Below are 18763 nucleotides of genomic sequence, written 5' to 3' on the forward strand. Positions count from 1 at the left end.
AATTGTGATTGGTCAATTTTTTCGGCTTCTTAAAGCTTAAATCTTTATTGTAGATAAGGCCTAAGTCTATGAGCTTTCCGATCGTAGCCATAATAGTTATAAGATAATTCCTATTGGAGAAAATTAATAACTAGTTATAACGGGTCCCTTTCAATAACAGTTACAAAGTACTAGGTATAAAAATACTGCTCATTACTAGTGAATGGTTTTCGTACTTGGTACTCATTAACTTTTGATCAGGAGGTTGTAACGTGCAACATATTGCAATTTAGATCAGTTTCACCGGGATCCGTTTTCTCTATGGCTGGGTCTGGAGTCTTTTAATTAAATGAAAAAGTTACAAAAAAAATTTACACTATCTTAAAATTCTAATCCGAAATTGTGATATATGTACATTATTCATAAAATACATTTAAAAAAATAAAATATATAATTTATTTTATAATCCATATTTTGTGATTGTTGTGTTATTTAACGTGATCTAATTTTAAAAAAGGTTATATTTTAATAGGAATGATTATGGATTAATTTAAATAACGGATTTTAAATATAAATTAACTTAACTTTTAATTTAGCTTTAATTAATTTTAAACTTTAACTTAATTTAATTGTAAAAAATTAACTTATTTAACCTTGCTCTTTTGTCAAATACAATTAAATCTTTGAGTACACACTTCCTGCCTGTAATATTCAGTACACATATGGAGTCAAATTACTGAGGAAACAAACTAACTGAGGAAGTATTGCAACGATGCTATTGGTTTTTTGGTCTGAAAAAATTCTGGTACAAAGTTTACATATAAAAAAATGCTATCTGATGGTATGGAAAAGAGAAAATTGTTGCACGTAGTCAGGAAAAATTGAAACGTTGACGCTCCGGAACGTACGGTAACCGTTCAATAACAAAGTACAAATCTTAAATAAATAATAGATGTCACATTGAGGCCTGTTTTAACTTTCTTAGTTAAAAATATTTCAAGGCAAACTTTATTGGAATTATATTGACCTCTAATGTACTCAAAGAGTTAATTGTAGTGTTTAAAATCAGCAGATTGATATATTAATTTATTTAAAACAAAATAGAGAGTAATCGAGATTCTTATGTTTTTCAAGGCACATTGCGTGGCAGACCTTTTCAAAGAGGAGAGAGAGAAACATTGTTCCATAGAGAAGCATCAGTCTACTGATTATGAAATGGAAACTGGTGTTACTGGCACACAGGTGAATAATGGCACTGGTAATCGCAATTGTTGACCCAACAAGCTTGCTCTTCGCTTATTAAACGCAACAAGGCCGTAACTGTTTGCTAATTGTCCCAGAAAATTAAACTGGATTTCTCATGACACATCAGATGAGATTAGATCTTGTTGGGTCGCGTCTTCAGGACAGCCTTCTCCAGCCGGACGTTTTTAGCATTCAACGAGTTCTAGATCTTCAAAAAAATACTTTTCTAATTCAAAGACAGTAAATCATCTTATACTATTACTCAACTACACCGTGCTTCTACCGTCTTTTCTCTTTAAATTCGTATAAGTGATTTGAGCCTCGTCGATGCTGTTACGGATTCATGAAAAGGAGAAGAAAGAAGAAATGAAGTGCAATGTAGTTAAAGCTTGTAAATCCTTTTGTTTTTTGTTGAGCTTTGTGTGATTTATTATGTGAATGTGTTTGTTGTGGAATACGATGCACTTTCATTACAGCGAGGAGCGACAATTCTTTATTGTGCTTTCTTTAGCTTTCATCGTTTGAAGAGTAAATGTGTGTCTTTAAAAACTTATATTTGTGTTACATTCTTTGGTTGGTTAGAGAAAAATAGGATATATGATTTTTATATATGCGAAGAATGAGCTGTATTAAGTAAAAATGAAGAAGAATACGTTATTTTTATAGTTGATATTTACAGAGTTTTAGATAAGAACAACGATATATTTATTACTTTCATTGATCACATATTTATTTTTAATCGACAGATTGAGTGCTCTCAATCCTTTTACGCTTAATGTAATGCAGACCAATCGTTCACTGAGTATTTTATTATGAAAAATAAAAACTCAGTAATTAGAAGTATGATATTTTATTAAATTAATATATATTTTTTTACTATTTATTACTGATATTACTCTTTATTTTGTTATTCAAATAATTTGCCTGTTCAGTGCGATAATCGAAATATGTTCGAAGAAGTTTTGAATGCGCACGTCAATGGAACAACTATTTCTTTATGATTAAAATGCTTTACATGCAATGATCTATTTTATAGAGCAGATAAAATCTAGTAGAATTGCAGCCAATAGTCAGAGTGCAATTGTAAAAGAGTCGGATTGTGAAAGAGACATTTGAAAGAGAGGTATAATATTTAAGATTTAATAAGATTTAAATCAATTTTGACCCCTATGAACGAGTTACGCAAATTGTCTATGATAATTAACATGAATATTATATAACAATCACGAATTATATAGTGTAGATTCTGGTTAAAATTTTTTCCAAATTTTTTATACAGTTTTCTAAAATTAAAAAATTTTTTGATATGTAAATTTTATTAATATTTTTAGCATTTTCACACTTTCGAACTGATTAGAATATTTTACACAAATATTATTTAAAATATTTTTTTCAAATCAACACTATGTAACAAGGAGATACCAGAGTGTGATAATAATCGATTTGGATGAAACTTATTCTATCGATATATTATTATATCAAGTATTACTGGGTAAAAAGATAATCGACAATACTCAACCGTTCTTGAGAAAATTGCAAGTAAAAATTACGAACGCCATATCAACCCAATGAAGAGAACTTTTCAGCAAGAATCGCGTAGCACAGCGGCAGCGTGCTGGACTCGTATTTTTGATACTGCGGGTTTAAGTCTCGATAAGCAACTTTTTTTTCCTTAAGTAAACAATTTTTTTTTAATGACATACAATTTTTAACATAAAATTAATATAATATGTTTTAATTATTGATTTCATAAAAGTGCATATACAACGCAAATAAATTTGAAACGTTTTATTTGTGTAGAATTAGACGGAAAAATACAAGTTGCAGGATGATATTTATTATAAAAACAAACGAAGCAATAATTCGCACGACAACTCGAGCATCGTATAAAAGCAGCCTAAAACGTTTCAAATTTATTTGCGTTGTGTATATTTTATTGCTGTCATTGTGTTTGAAAATAAAATTATATCTATTAATTTCCAGTCATTCAATAGAATATATAACGAATTTACCACAAAGAAAAAAAATGCACTTTTATGAAATAAATAATTAAAACATATTATATTAATTTTATCGTTTTACTTTTAGCAAAAAAAAAATTTTTACTCAAGAAAAAAAATTGCTCATCGAGACTTGAACCCACAATGTCGAAATTTCGAGTCTAGCATGCTGCGGCTGTGCTACGTGCTTCTTGCTTTTAAACGTTCTCTTGTTTGAGTTGATATGGCGCTCATAATTTTCTCGCGAACGGTTGAGTATTGTCGATTATCCTTTTACCCAGTAATACTTGACATGATAATATATTAGTCGAATGAGTTTCATCCAAATCGATTATTATCACATTCTAGTGTCTCCTTGTATTATAAGTACTAAAATAAGAATGTTTAACCCTTTGATTTTCACATTAAATTCTTTCAGTAGATTTTTTTGAAACTTTTTATACCTATGTTTTTTGAACACTGATTTTGAATCTGAATTCAAATTTTGCGAATTTAATATGACGGATCTAATATGGCTGCCATTAGGTAGTAAATTAGTTAAAATCTATATATTTTTGCAGTAAATTCATTTTTTTAGGTTTTGTTACAGATCTAAGGTAGAATGATATAGATAATATCAAAATTCAAAATAGCAGACACAATATATATGGCTGCCTACATGAGGTATAATACTTTTAGCAACCTTTAATATTCAAGAACTTCCCCAAATAACACATATTAGTCAATTTGATGTCAAAAAGACATCAAATTGACTCAAAATTCGTCATTGATTTAAAATGACTTTAACTTGATTCTATTTTGACCTCATGTTTTTTTATTAATTTCCATTATATCTGGTATGTGAATGCATTATTTGCGTAAATTTGTGTAAGGAAAGTGATATCTGTAAATAAATAAACGATATTATGACATAAAATTATTTTAACTTGGTTAATTTAACTTAATCTTCTCATCTCTATATGTAGGACTTCCAAAATATCTGAAAAAATATAAGTTTTACAAAAAATGTTGTCAATTAAGTTGTTATATGTATAATGTCAGGTAAAAAGATGTATTTATTAAACTTATCACAATTTAACTCATAATATTATTACGTGGCGCATTAGGGTTTTCATAATTTATTATAAATGACAACGCTTTACACTAATATTTAAACACGTGTAGAATGTAACTACAATTAACATGCTTTTAAATTAAAATTAATAAATAATAAATTAATATTTATATTAATTTACAATAAATATGAACTTTATTTAATTTAATAAAATAATATAATAAATATTAATTTATTAAATTAATATTAATAATAAATTTAATAAACATTAATTAAAAGTTAATATTTATTAATTCACAGATAATAAAGTTACACAGTTCGGTTTCCTGGTCAGGTTTGAGTTACATTTACATAACTCACTTAATTTTTTGTTACAAGTTTTAGTACAATTATTTTTCATGTATTGGAAATAAAGCATTATTGAAAGCACTATGCCTACTCGTGCAGAGGCTGCCCTTCTTCTCCTCACCTAAGAGAAATAACGTCTGCGGTCCACTTGACGCTACAAATGCTTCGAAGCGTTTAATTGACCAATCGAAACAAAGAATTTTACGAATTGAGAAATCAAAGAATGCTTCGAAACTTTTGTAGCGTCAAGTGGATCGTAACCAATGATTAAAAAGACGTCGATGTCGATTCGACATCATTTCTCAATGTGTCAGTATTTATGGCATAGTGATTGATTAATCCATTAATCATGGTTAGACCAATCTAAAAAGTAATTATTGGAACCTTCACTTTAGGCCAAAAGAACATTTTAGGCGTAAAAAAATTGTTTTAATTTGTTTATAACAACTACGAAAATCGACTTTAAAAAAAATCTAATAGCGATTTAATAGCCATTCGATTGTACGGAAAAATTACATGGAAATCATGTATTACATTGTTAAAAATATTTTTTATTTTGCTGCGCGCAGTGATATTATAAACAATTTTTCGCTGTCTGTACCCGTTACTACCCAATCGCATTTCTGTTATAAATTGTGATTGGAATTTTCTTTATGACTACAATTATGTAGCTATGCAAGTTTATGGGTAAATTTTATAAAATGGTCAATGTGATGTCATTTTAACATCCAAATGACATCAAAAATTGATCAATATCGAGGAACTGATTGCCGTCAAAATGACTTCGTTTAATTTGACTTCAAGTTATCAGTTTGTCGTCATCTTGACTAATATGTGTTGCTTGGGTTTTATCTCAAAAACGATACATCTAAGCGAGATATCACAAAAGACCATTTATATTGTAAATTTGGGGTAGAATACAGCTACACTTTTCTAAACTTAAAATTTTCAGTTTTTAGTATTTCCACCATGTTGGATCCACCATTTTTAATTTTCAATTTTGACCTCAGATTAGTAATCAGCAACCCCAAAAACCCTTGATACCCGAAAATAATTAAATTTAATATAAACTTTTGGAGAAATTGAATTTTTTTCTGAAAAACTCGATCACTTTTTTCACATTTAAATTATTATGAATCACTAAAGAATAATTGGGTGCAAAAAAACATTGCAAATAAAGTAAACTAAGTATTTCTATAAAAATCAAACATCATTATTATAGTATCTGGAAACAATAATTTTTATACGTATATAAAAACAATAATTTTCATAATATAAAAATAAAATAAGTGAGAAGTATATTTTCCACTGGCAATGAAAAAGTTAAATTAATTTGGATTACTAGACACATGTATTTGTACTAGTATAGTATTTCATATTCTGTCTAAATACTTTATTCACTTTTATTTGTGATCTCAACATTGAGTGCTTGCTTTCAGAACATCACTTTATTATCGTTTTGTTAAAATCCACATAGTTGAGAAATATCGCCACTCTTGTAGCAATTTAGTTTTCTATTCTATCCAATGCAATTTTTGAATTACGAAAAATAGAACTTTATCATTGCTATGTATTGTTTGTTCAATTCCATTATTCAGAAAAACAAATATGACAAAAATATGAAAAAAATCCATATTAAAAAAAACTTTATATGCATGCTCAACCTATAATTTCTAAAAATAACTTACAAAATCTAAAAACAATAAATCTGAACACATATGTGAAAGTCTCTTCTAGAAATCTACATATGTGAATTCTTATATATTCTAATAGCATTTTATATTTTTTAATAAAAATTTGTGAAGAATGTGAGAGAGAAAGAAAATATTGAAAGTATTATTTTAAACATTTTCAAAAATTTAAAATATGAAAAATTCTGAAAAATTGTATGAAAAATTATGAGAAAAATTTTCACTAGGGGAAGTATCAATTTTTACTCATTCTTTATAATATTCCAGACTATTCGCTATATCCTACAACTTTGTCTTCTAGTAAATAGTGGATAAGATTCATTAAGATATATACTTTATTTATATGACGATATTAAGTTTCGGCATTAGAATAATGCTTTCTAATTTTATTCTAGTGTTTTCTTCTTTCTTAAATATTTAAAAAATTTTTAATCAAAAAAAGTTAATATAAAAATTAATATAAAAAAATTTAATTAAACTTCTAGAAGATCGGCCCTTTTTTAAATAATATTTTTAGTTTTAGTACTAGAACATTTTTGTTCTTATAAATCTTATAAACTATGAAAAAGATAACGTTGCTTCTAATATTGCTATAAGCGCCTAATATTAGACTTTGGAAGAAAATAAGTGGTTATTTTTTTGTATTTGAACTTTATATTATTGTTTATTATTAAAATGATTGTTTAACGTTATTTGCAACAAAAATGTGTTGAAAAATATATGTAGAAACATAATTATGTCGCACTTTGTGAAGTATAAGGCAGTAAAATGTCATTATTCAAAGCAACATCAATTTATTTCGAAATAAATACTCATTATAATGAAGGAAGTAATTTTAGCTAAACAAATAGTGTTTTCAGTAAATCTAATTATAAACTATAAAATAATTAGGCTTCTGGTTCCGAAGAGGTTAATAAGTAAATTTGTATTATTTGAAATAACAATATTATATTCTGTAATAAATTGTAGAAAAGAAAGTGGTATTATGGCCTTTGTAAATTATGGTCACGCAATACCTCTCTTATTAGGTGAGGAATTCTTGTGATTATTTGTGAAATTATTTGTTTTATTTGTTTAAACGTTTCATATTCAATTATACTAGAGTTTCCAAAGTGAGTGATATCTTTTGGGAATGCTAAAATAGAGCGGCAATAGTAGATTTGAGTGTAATTGAGAGGCGTTGATAAAAATAAGGTGACAGTGACAGCATAAAGAAAGAAGAAAGATAAGACAATTTTGAAAAACCTTTTATACATGTTTCTTGAACATTAATAAATTGATAGTAGTGCACTGGATTTATTCCCAGAATAGAATTAAGATTATTTTTAATGTTATTCGAAATTTTTATTTTACTATTATTTTTTGTTATCTTAATTTTCTATGTCTCTATGTTTAATGCGATTATTATTATATAGCTTATTTTAATAAATAATTTTAAACTTCTCAAAATATTTTATTTATTTTACTTTTATTTAATATGTAGAACGTAGGTAGAAATATATAAAAGATACATAAACAACGCAAATGCCATTGCATCCTTTTGTTTTTCTTAAAGAGGGTAGGGTAGAGTTTCAGAGTTTTTTATTATTATTATTATTATTATTATAAAAGGAATGTTAGGATGAGTAAGTTGGAATCTTTGAACTATACATATTTCGAGTTAAACAATAGTATAAATTTTTGCTAATATAGGTCCCTAAGCATGTCTCACAAGGGGACCTTACGGGTCATGGGTCATCGATTTATTTTATACTTATAGGATTTGAAGATCAGTACCCGGACTTCAATTTCCTAAAGCAGTACGATGCGCTTCTCAAAAATACTCGAGAAAATCGATTTTGAAGATTTCCGATATCTTTAAGTACAGAAAATTTTGACGTATTGTTAGAGCAGCTCGTAGCCGAGCGCACAGAGCTTTAGTTTCGTAAGCCCGGAGTAGCTGGTTCGATTCTCGCTGGTCCCAATTTTTTTTTAATAAGTCAATGCAGTTTTTTTTAAATTGTATATCTTAACATTTATCAAATTGAAATGCTAATTAATTATTAAATATTTATTTGTTATTTTTTAAATAAAAATTAACATCCCTTTATTTTTATTTAACGGTAAAGTACGAATAACACATCTGCTCTCTCGGAACCCTTACTTCTCCCATTTTTTGCAAGGCTGTTCTTTGTTCACGACTAGATGCGAAAGAATGGGGATCGACCAGAATCGACTTACAATAAACTCGACTTGTAAACTCCGACTAACGTGTTAAAGATACAGCGTAAAATGTAAGCGATAAAATAACTGAATATTATTTGTACATATTATTTTTGCATTTAACAATAAGACGTTTTTCATTTTTGTACCAAATTTTAATTTATTATAAATATTCGCATTTTCAAGCAAGTGGCAATTAAAAATACAAAGTTGTTAATTTTTATTTAAAAAATAACGAATAAATATTTAATAATTAATTAGCATTTCAATTTGATAAATGTTAAGATATAGGATTTAAAAAAAACTCCATTGACTTATTAAAAAAAAATTGGGGGCAGAGCAAGAATCGAACCAGCGACTTCGCGCTTACTAAACTAGAGCTCTGTGCGCTCGGCTACGAGTGGCTCTGACGATAGGTCAAAATTTTCTGTACTTAAAGATATCGGAAATCTTCAAAATCGATTTTCTCGAGTATTTTTGAGAAGCGCATCGTACTGCTTTAGGAAATTGATGTCCGGGTACTGATCTTTAAATCTTATAAGTATGAAAAAAATCGATGACCCATGACCCGTAAGGTCCCCTTGTCAGGTCTAATGCAATTTTTTGTAGTTTTTATATGGAAATAATTTGATGAGCATAGTTAATATATTTACATATATTATAAATTTTGAATACTGCAATTTATATACTAAATAGATCATTCATACATATTTGCATATTTTCTGTACATTTTCTCTTTATTTTGACAGATTGTCATTTTATAACACGGTTGTGGTTTTTTAAACAAAATCAATTTTTTAAATCTATTTTAGTAGAGAAATTATTATCATTCCTGTTTTTCTTTGATCCAATATGTGGTATCATCACATTTTTACAAATGATATTCTAAGTACTAGAAATTTTGCAATTTTGATCTAAAATTGATTGAACAACATTAATGAATGGAAAGAGGAAGATTAAGTTTTTACTTTAAAATATTAATTAACAAAGTTATTGTAAAAAATGTAAATTGAATCATAATACCGTCTTCTTATCTATCAAATATAAATATTATATAAATATTGTATTAAATAATATAATAATTTTTAAATTAAAATAAGAATTTTTTTCTAATTTTAGAACTTAATTCCTGATTATTATAAAATAAATAAATGGAAATAGGAAAAAATACAATATTAAAGTCATTTCCTAATTCTGGCAATTAAAAATCTAATTATGACGATCTACGAAATGAATTCGTATCAATCTGTTTTAATCTGACTTTTGCGAGCATGATTCATTTACATTCAATTTTGATAAATTTATTGCCATTTTTAAGATTAATGGAAGAGAAGAGAGATAGATTCTTATAGTTACAAGGAGAACTTGTCAGATAAACAATGCAAATTGTAACCATACTTTAATAGTTTATCGAAGGCAAACCTCTTGTACATAAAATATAAGGTATAAATGGGTAGCCATTCAATAATAATTAAAAACAAAAATTTTCATGTCCAGTAAACTAGTATGATAAGATCACAATTTCGAGACGGTGTTGTAAAGTATTTACTTATCAAGCTACTGAATTTGAATTCGAATCCTGATACTACCGTATTTTTTAAAATAAAATAATATTTTATAAGTCAGAGGTATTAAACAAACTAATAATTTTAAATAATTAATTAATCTATAAAATTACTTTTTATTTTATGGTACAGAAATTTTAGAATAAAAATTATCGTAAAAACAAGGAAAATAAAAATATTTTAGACAAATAGAATAATATATAAAAGGTAATTTTAAGAAAAGAATATAATCTGGAAAACTTAGAAAGAGAGTCGCATTAATACTAATATAACAATTAAAATATCAAGAATTTTTCAAAACAACTTTTAGAAAAATGTAAAATATTAAAAGAATCATTGCGGATTAATAATCTAATGACGAACAATCCTTTTTTACAATAATTATCACTCCAAAATTGAAGTATCATTAAATGAAAAGTAGTTCTAAAAATAACCCAGTTAATACAGAAAATTTATCACAAATATTCATAAATATTTTACAAATCTATTTTTAAAAAATATTTTTTAAAGATTATATAATTATTTTTCATAAACCATTTAGAAATGATACAAGAATTATTATCAACAGTATATAGAATATATTTTTAAAATGTACTGAAAAATATTTATAGTATATGAACTCGAAATATTTTTTATATTTTTTAATGATAATAGTATAAATATTTATTTTAAATATTTTCATAAATATTTATCAATTTTTTTTATACCTGGCAAACTCGGACATAAAAATGTGTACAAAATATTTATCATAAATATTTTTCCTTTTTATAAATATTTTATAAATATTTTGTGCTATCTAAGAAGTTAATATTGGCTACATAAAAATGTAATAATTTTGTAATGTCGCATGTAAATAAAATATTTTATATTTTATTATAAAAAACATATAACAGCGTGAAAATTTGAACTCAAATCAATGACTTGGTAACACATATTGCTACAAAACTTTGTTTTTATCATACTATATGATAAACACTAAAATCTTTTTTGTTACTTAATTATTAATGAATTGCTGACCATCTATAACTAACATTTTATGTATGAACTCGGGAACCATCCATACAAATCAGGGGAGGGCCCTAACTGCCTACAAATTAATTGCCAACAGCACCGTTTGCCAACAAATCTTTTGCGCACAGAACCGTTTGCCTACAAATCGATTGCCTACAAACTCTTTTGCGTACGAGCACAATTGCACACATGGCATTATTGCCTACAGCTCGATTGCCTACAAACTCTTGCACACAAGATCAGCTGCACACATCAGTAATTATTCAGTTTAGGGACTGGTATTCAAATATCGATGTAATTGTGCTTATTCGACGCGGTTTTGCATCAAACAAACAAATCTGGCAGAAAAAAGCGTCGCTCTGCCCTGGGAAGCGAGATATTAATCGTTAAAGTTGACGAATATTTAGATTAAGAAATCTGTCATACCGACCATCGACATATGTCGATGATACCGACGAAATGTTGCGACACGACACTCTTCGCAGCCATGTGCGCATGCTCTACGATCATATCTTCATGCTTCTTGGCCATAAGCGCATGCTCTGTCTAGCACAAGCCATGCCAAAAGTGCGCAAATTTTAAATGTCTATATATATATTTTTACGAGCATCTCGTTTTGCGTAGAAAGTCGCAAACCCATGTAGTGCAGAAAATGCTTTGCACACACACACACACGGGGGGGGGGTGCAAGGGAGTCTTTGGCCTCGTCCCGCACCCACTCCGTCCAAGTCGCTAACCTATGTGGACTTTACTTTGCTTGCAATGTACATTAGCAATCTATGTATATTAACGACTTGGACGAGGTGGGTGCGAGAGGGAGGTCGACGGCCCCCCTCCTTGCACCTCCCCGCGCGCGCGCGCGCGCGCGCGTGTGTGTGTGTGTGTGTGTGTGCAAAGCATTCTCTGCACCACATGGGTTTGTGACTTTCAATGCAAAAGATTAGCAAGATCCTTATACTTCTACTCACTTTCATATGCATTTGTATTATTATATTGTTACTAGAAATCACATGTAGGAACTGCTTGAATTTGGCACTTAATATACCATAGAATACAAGGGAATCATTACATACATGTAAGTGCACATACATTTTAAATTCGCGCCTATATTCATGCATACGTAACCACCGAGCATGCGTATATGGCCGCGAAGCATGTACATATGACTGTAGAGCATGCAAAGCCGCGAAGAGTATTCGAGCTGTAGGCAATAGTGCCATGTGCGCAATTGAGCTTGTGCGCAAAAAAGTTTGTAGGCAATCGAGCTATAGGCAATAATGCCATGTGTGCAATTGAGCTCGTGCGCAAAATAGTTTGTAGGCAATCGAGCTGTAGGCAATAATGCCATGTGTGCAATTGAGCTCGTGCGCAAAAGAGTTTGTAGGCAATCGATTTGTAGGCAAACGGTCTGTTGGCAATCGGTGCTGTTGGCAATTAATTTGTAGGCAGTTGGGGCCGTCCCCAAATCAATAAACCCAGTGAACACGGTAATATAGTGGCAGTGTAACAGCAATGTAACCGAATATAACAGGTTACGTTACTCTGAAATTACACGTAACTTACATGTAAGTTACAATTTCCGACTCAGCAATATAACATGTTATAATTACATGTTATCTAACCGTTACACAACAGTTACAAAGAAAAATAAAATAAAATAAAAATTTTATTTTTTTTTAATTATTTTTATCAACAGCACATACTACATTTAGAATAAATTTTTATTAATTAATTAAATTTAAATTATGTTATTTTATTTTATTCTTACTTGCCGCTGCTAGGTTTAAACCCGGGACCTTAGGATGACGAACCTTGTACTCTACCTGTTACGCCAATTTGACTCATCGATATGGGTACTTGTTATTGTCTACATATACCTATATGTTATAAACTGACGCAACTATATTATTTTTTATAAAAACAATTAAATTTTGCAAAACATTTTAAATTTAAAATAAATAGCATTAATTTATTTACTTATTAATTTCATTGTTAAATTTATCTTTTTCCAACCTTAATAATTTGATGGAAATTGCGATCTATTTAGCACTAATCTTTGAAGCGTTCAAATGATTAATTAGATGGTTAACTATATAGATCGTAATTCTAAGAAAAATTGAATAGTATACATTTATTATTCTGTTTTTGTTCAGCACATGATGAATTTAGATTTTGTGCATTTTTTGTTTGCAGTAATTGTAGACAAACCGTTATTTTTGAAAACATTATCTTTATAATAATTTTTTTTATTATTAAATAGATCTGTCATTCAGGATATGTTATGTCTGATTTCTGAGTCAACTACGACGCATCGTTCCGTAATAACATTGATACGAACGTGTTATGTTACGATTATACAATTTTTGTTGAATAACTGTAACGCCAAAACGATGTATAACAGCTAGATCACTTGCGTATAACAAATATTATGTAACAGGTTATTTCCATGTCATATAGCACCTACATATCACAAGAATAACAATGTTAAATTACATGTAACTTCCATGTTATATTGCCCCTATAAAATGTGTTCACTGGGAAGTTTAATTGTGATTTACCTTTCCTATTTAACGAGTTCTCCTCATTAAAAATTACTGCCATTGATCGATTTTCTATACGACTTTTCAGCATTAATTAGTGTGAAATATCTTAAAGATGTATTTTCTGATGGAAAAATTTTAATAAAATTTGAATAAAATTTTGACATTTTGTTAAATTTTATGTTAATTTTGGGGAATTTTAACAAACAATTTTATTAAAATTTTATAAAAAATTTATTAGTTTTAATAAAATATTATTACAAAACATCATTAATTTTTTACTGCAATTTGATAAAAAACTTATTATAATTTCAATAAAATGTCATTAATTCTGTCAATACAGAATATTTGATTTTTTAAATTATGATTTTGTAAAAATTTTTTATAATTTTATTTTTATTAAAATTGTTTATAAATTAATTAAATGTATTTAATTTGTTATTACAGAATATCTTCGCTTTTTGCAATTTTTATAAAAAAATAATTGCAATTTAAAATTTCCTAATTTTTTAATTAAATATTAGTGTACAACTTTGCTTCCGCCGTTTTCCAATAGATGGCTGTAGCGGTAAGTGGTGTATAGGCCTGGTGGTCAGGGAATGATGAACTCAGGGCACTAGGTATGCTGTCACTTAGTTTATTTGCAAGGAGATATATACGAAACACATTGACGATAGTAATAAAAGGAAATCGTATTATTAATGCCGCGAGCGTACTGCTGCTTACTTTTCCGTGTGGCCCGAGAGAAAGAGAGAGAGAGAGAGCTGGAAGAAGGGGTTCTAGAAGCCAACGCGATTGGTCGTTACATGGAAACACACCAGAGTTCCTGGCCTATGGACTCAACTGGCGCGGAACTAGCAGTTGCTTCCGCCGGTGGCGCCATAACTCTCCTGCGGGAGACTCGTGAGGCTGGAGATGGTTTGCGCGGAGAATCGTGTCGGATGGTGGTTCCACCAAAGGTGGTCAAAATAAATAGATCGTAGACATACAATAATAAGCTTAGGCATTTGTAAACATAACACCATCGAAATATTAGTCGATTTGTGTCTGCATCATAGGGTTATTCTCGATTGAAAATGTTAGCTTACGAGCCAAATTCTCGTCATTTGCGGGAAGTTTTAATTTTTTGCTTCAATATGAAGAAATTTGCGGCTGAAGCTCATCGAATGCTCTCAAATACGGTGGTGAAGCCGCTATTAGTGAAAGAACGTGACGAGAGTGGTTTCAACGCTTCAAAAACGATGATTTTGACTTCAAAGACCGGCATGGCGGTGGAAGAGAAAAGGTTTTTGAAGATGCAGAATTAGAGGCATTACTTGATTAAGACTCGTGTCAAACGCAAGAAGAATTGACAGTATCATTGGGAGTGACTCAACAAGCCATTTCAAAACGCCTGAAAGTCATGGGAATGATTCAGAAGCAAGGAAATTGGGTGCCGTACGAGTCGAAGCCGAGAGATGTTGAATGGCGTTTGTTTGCTTGTGAACAGCTGCTTATAAGGCAAAGACGGAAGGGATTTCTGCACTGTATTGTGACTGGGGACGAAATATGGGTTCATTACGATAACCCCAAGCGCAGAAAATCATGAGGATTTCTCGGCCATGCTTTCACATCGACGGCCAAACCAAATATTCACAGCTTCAAGGTCATCCTCTGTATTTGGTGGGATCAGCTCGGTGTAGTGTATTATGAGCAACTAAAACCGACTGAAACAATCACAGGCGATCGGTATCAAAAGCAATTGATGCGTTTGAGCCAAGCACTGAAAAACACGGCCGCAATACAACGATAGACACGATAAAGTGATTTTGCAGCATGACAATGGTCGGTCCCCATGTCGCAAAGCCCGTCAAAACATACTTGGAAACGTTGAAATGAGAAGTCCTACCCCACCCGCCGTATTCTCCGGACATTGCTCCCTCTGACTATCATTTGTTTTGATCAATGACACACGGCCTGACTGACCAGCACTTCCGTTCTTATGAACGGAAGAAGTGAAAATTGGATCGATTCGTGGATTGTCTCAAAAGATGACCAGTTTTTTTGACGCAGGATTCGTATACTGCCAGAAAGGTGGGAGAAAGTAGTGGCCAACGATGGACAATACTTTGAATCGTAAATATATAACCAGTTTTTCATAATAAAGTCTAGAATTTTGAAAAAAGAACGGAAGCAAAGTTGTGCACCTATAATATAAATAATTTGTTAAATAATTTTTTATATTAAAGTCTTCTTGAGATGTTATGTGTTTTTCATTAAACATAAAAATAATCTTTTCATCGAAGTAGAACTAAAATTTTGTTACATATTTATTGAAATTTTATTAAATTTAATGAAACATCAAGCTTATCGAAGTTTATCAAAAGTAAATTGTTCAACCAGAATTTTTTTATCAGAATGTAATTACAATAATAAATTATTAATAAATTAAAAATATTTAATTAAAATACAATCTAATACATGATATATATGGTGCTTTGAAATTCTAATTAAGTGATCCATTGTAGATTAATTGAAAGTATTTAATAATAATGATATATGTAGAAATAATAATGACATTAAAAATTGTACACATTATAACGTATATAAATTTCGCGTATTACACACGCACGCACGCGCGCGCGCACATACATATTATATATACTTTGTTTAACTACTTTATTCATTCATCATACCGTAATTTTTGTTATTACGATTGTGTGTATGTGTGCGTGCGTGCGTGCGTGCGTGCTTGCGTGCGTGCGTGCGTGCATGCGTGCGTGCGTGCGTGCGTGCGTGCCACACCTCAAAAAGATCTCTTGTTAATGAAATTATAGTTATACAGTTCAATCAAAGATTATTATAATCACTTTGTTTATATACTTATATTACAGAAAGTGAACGTATATAATGTAACTGATAGTTTACTGGTCTGTTACGTAGAAGAGTCCAAATTTAATTCCATAGAAATGGAAAAATTTTATACACTTGTTTCTTCTTTAAGTTTAACAATTGTTATAGATTCGTATATAGGTATATACAATCTACATGCACGTCAGAGCATACACGTAGAAAACGTCGCAAAACGTATAGTATAAAAATTGATACACGGTTTATTCGAAAAGTTCCGGGACTAAGATAAAAAAAACAAAATGTTTGTAACTTTTTTTATTACTTGAGATGTTTTACATAATCTTCCTCAGCATCAATACAACATTTGTGGCGGTCATACAATCGTTGGAAACTATTTGTAAATCTTCTGAGAAATCTTTTTCAATTTGCACGTCACATTTGTCTCGATGTCTTTAATATCATTATAGCGTTCACTTTATCTGTAAATTGAGTTGTTGAAAAAACATCATAGGAAGTTAAAGCTAGTCAATATGGATCAGGGATATCTCAATGTTTCCACTGAACAGTTATTCAGGTATCCAACAGGTATGGCGCCACATATTAAGTCAGAAAAAAATCAATTTTGGAACTTTTCGAACAGACACGTAGAATTTTATTATATATACATATATTATATATACATATATATATATATAAACTAAACAACAAAATTAACGCAAAAAAATGTATACCAAAATTTCACTTAACTTCAAATAATCGTAACTTTGCGAAAACTTATTATATTTAAAGACATGTGTGAAACTGATCTAATTATTGTTTTGTTTTATATTTTGTTTTACATTGAGAATTACAATCACAAAGCGTTACAAACGTTGTTGATAAATGCTGTATATTATTAAGATATAGAAATATATTATTGAGTTATGAAGCATGCATTATATTTTACATTCACATCGAAGAAGACAATTTCTATCAATTATTGCGTTGTAAGATAAGGCAAACAGCCATTTTTTAAGTCAGAAGGCAAGTCAAATTGCATCTTTCACAATTAATTGTTCGTGATTAATGTGAACTAGTCCATTAGTCGATTTAATCTATACAACTGTTCGTTATATTGTGATAAAATTTCTATACACATAAGCTATAACATAACAAATAATTAATATCCCAGATTTTTTAACCTTCCAATTACATTATTCCGATGATAAAACTTTTACAAGTTGAACAAAAAGAAGTAACTATTATATCTGATTTATTGAATACAAAAATGTTGAATGTTATAGCCTAAAAGATTGTAACAAAAAATTAATTATATTTAAAAAATTAGGTACTAAAAAAAACTTTCTTAGAAGGTAAAAAAATAAATACGCCAAGTATATAAATGCGTAGATTCAGAAATGAGTATAAAATCAAAACAAATCATCCTAAATAGCTCAATTTATTATAAAAGATTTCATAAAGTATTCTTCCTTTGTGTAATTTCTAAGGAATTCATAGAAGAATGATTTAAGAATAACGTAGAAGTTACATGCACCATGATTAGAATTCCACAGAACTTCTTAAAGTATTCATACAAAATTACTTGTTGGAATTCCTCAGAACTTCTCAAAGTATTCATACAGAATTACTTGCTATATCAACAATGTACACTCACAGAAAAGATTTCTAGATCTAATGCTATTACTCTTTGATCTATCATAAAATAGGATCGATATAATGCCAATCATATTATTAAAGAAGGAATATTTTATTCTTAAATGCAAAGTTCTTAAATCTGTAATAAAACGTGCCTTGATGCTATTTTATTGATTTTCTTAGAATAATTTAATAAATTTATGACAATCTTATGATATTTTAGATTTAAGAATAGACCGATATGAAGATTTTAATCTGAAAATCTGATCTTAATATTTCTGGAAGAGTTAAATTCATTACATCAATACTGGCACTAACACATTAACATATAATCCTTCTCTTTTTTTCTTGATTCCTTTTCAGTCTTTTATGTCGATAACAAAATCTTACTTTCTTCTGCGCTCTTGACGAGCTCCTTTTATTCATAAGACAATGCATTTTGTTTAAAGAAAACGAAAGAGACAGAGAGAGAGAGAGAGAGAGAGAGAGAGAGAGAGAGAGAGAGAGAGAGAGAGCAAATAATTTAATTTTAATAGTTGTATATATTTTATTATACTATATTTTTTATGTACATATATGGGACATTCTTTTCCAACCGTACACCTTATACTCTCCAGAATTGATTTTATTTTTAAGAGTCGATTAAAGGCTTAAAATTATA

General features: G+C 29.2%; 1 protein-coding gene across 6 annotated transcripts in view; it reads left to right on the forward strand.

Annotated features, from left to right (window-relative positions):
• The window catches only part of LOC105838954 (putative phosphatidate phosphatase), a 240593-nt gene that overhangs the window by 145538 nt on the left and 76292 nt on the right, over positions 1 to 18763 (forward strand). For all 6 annotated transcript variants that reach the window (XM_036288455.1, XM_036288453.1, XM_036288454.1 and 3 more), the window contains one exon: positions 1114 to 1221. In XM_036288455.1, the coding sequence (XP_036144348.1) occupies positions 1114 to 1221 (108 nt within the window). The remainder of the gene's footprint in view (positions 1 to 1113; positions 1222 to 18763) is intronic.

This window comes from Monomorium pharaonis, chromosome 6 (assembly GCF_013373865.1).
Source record: "Monomorium pharaonis isolate MP-MQ-018 chromosome 6, ASM1337386v2, whole genome shotgun sequence".
Taxonomy (NCBI): domain Eukaryota; kingdom Metazoa; phylum Arthropoda; class Insecta; order Hymenoptera; family Formicidae; genus Monomorium; species Monomorium pharaonis.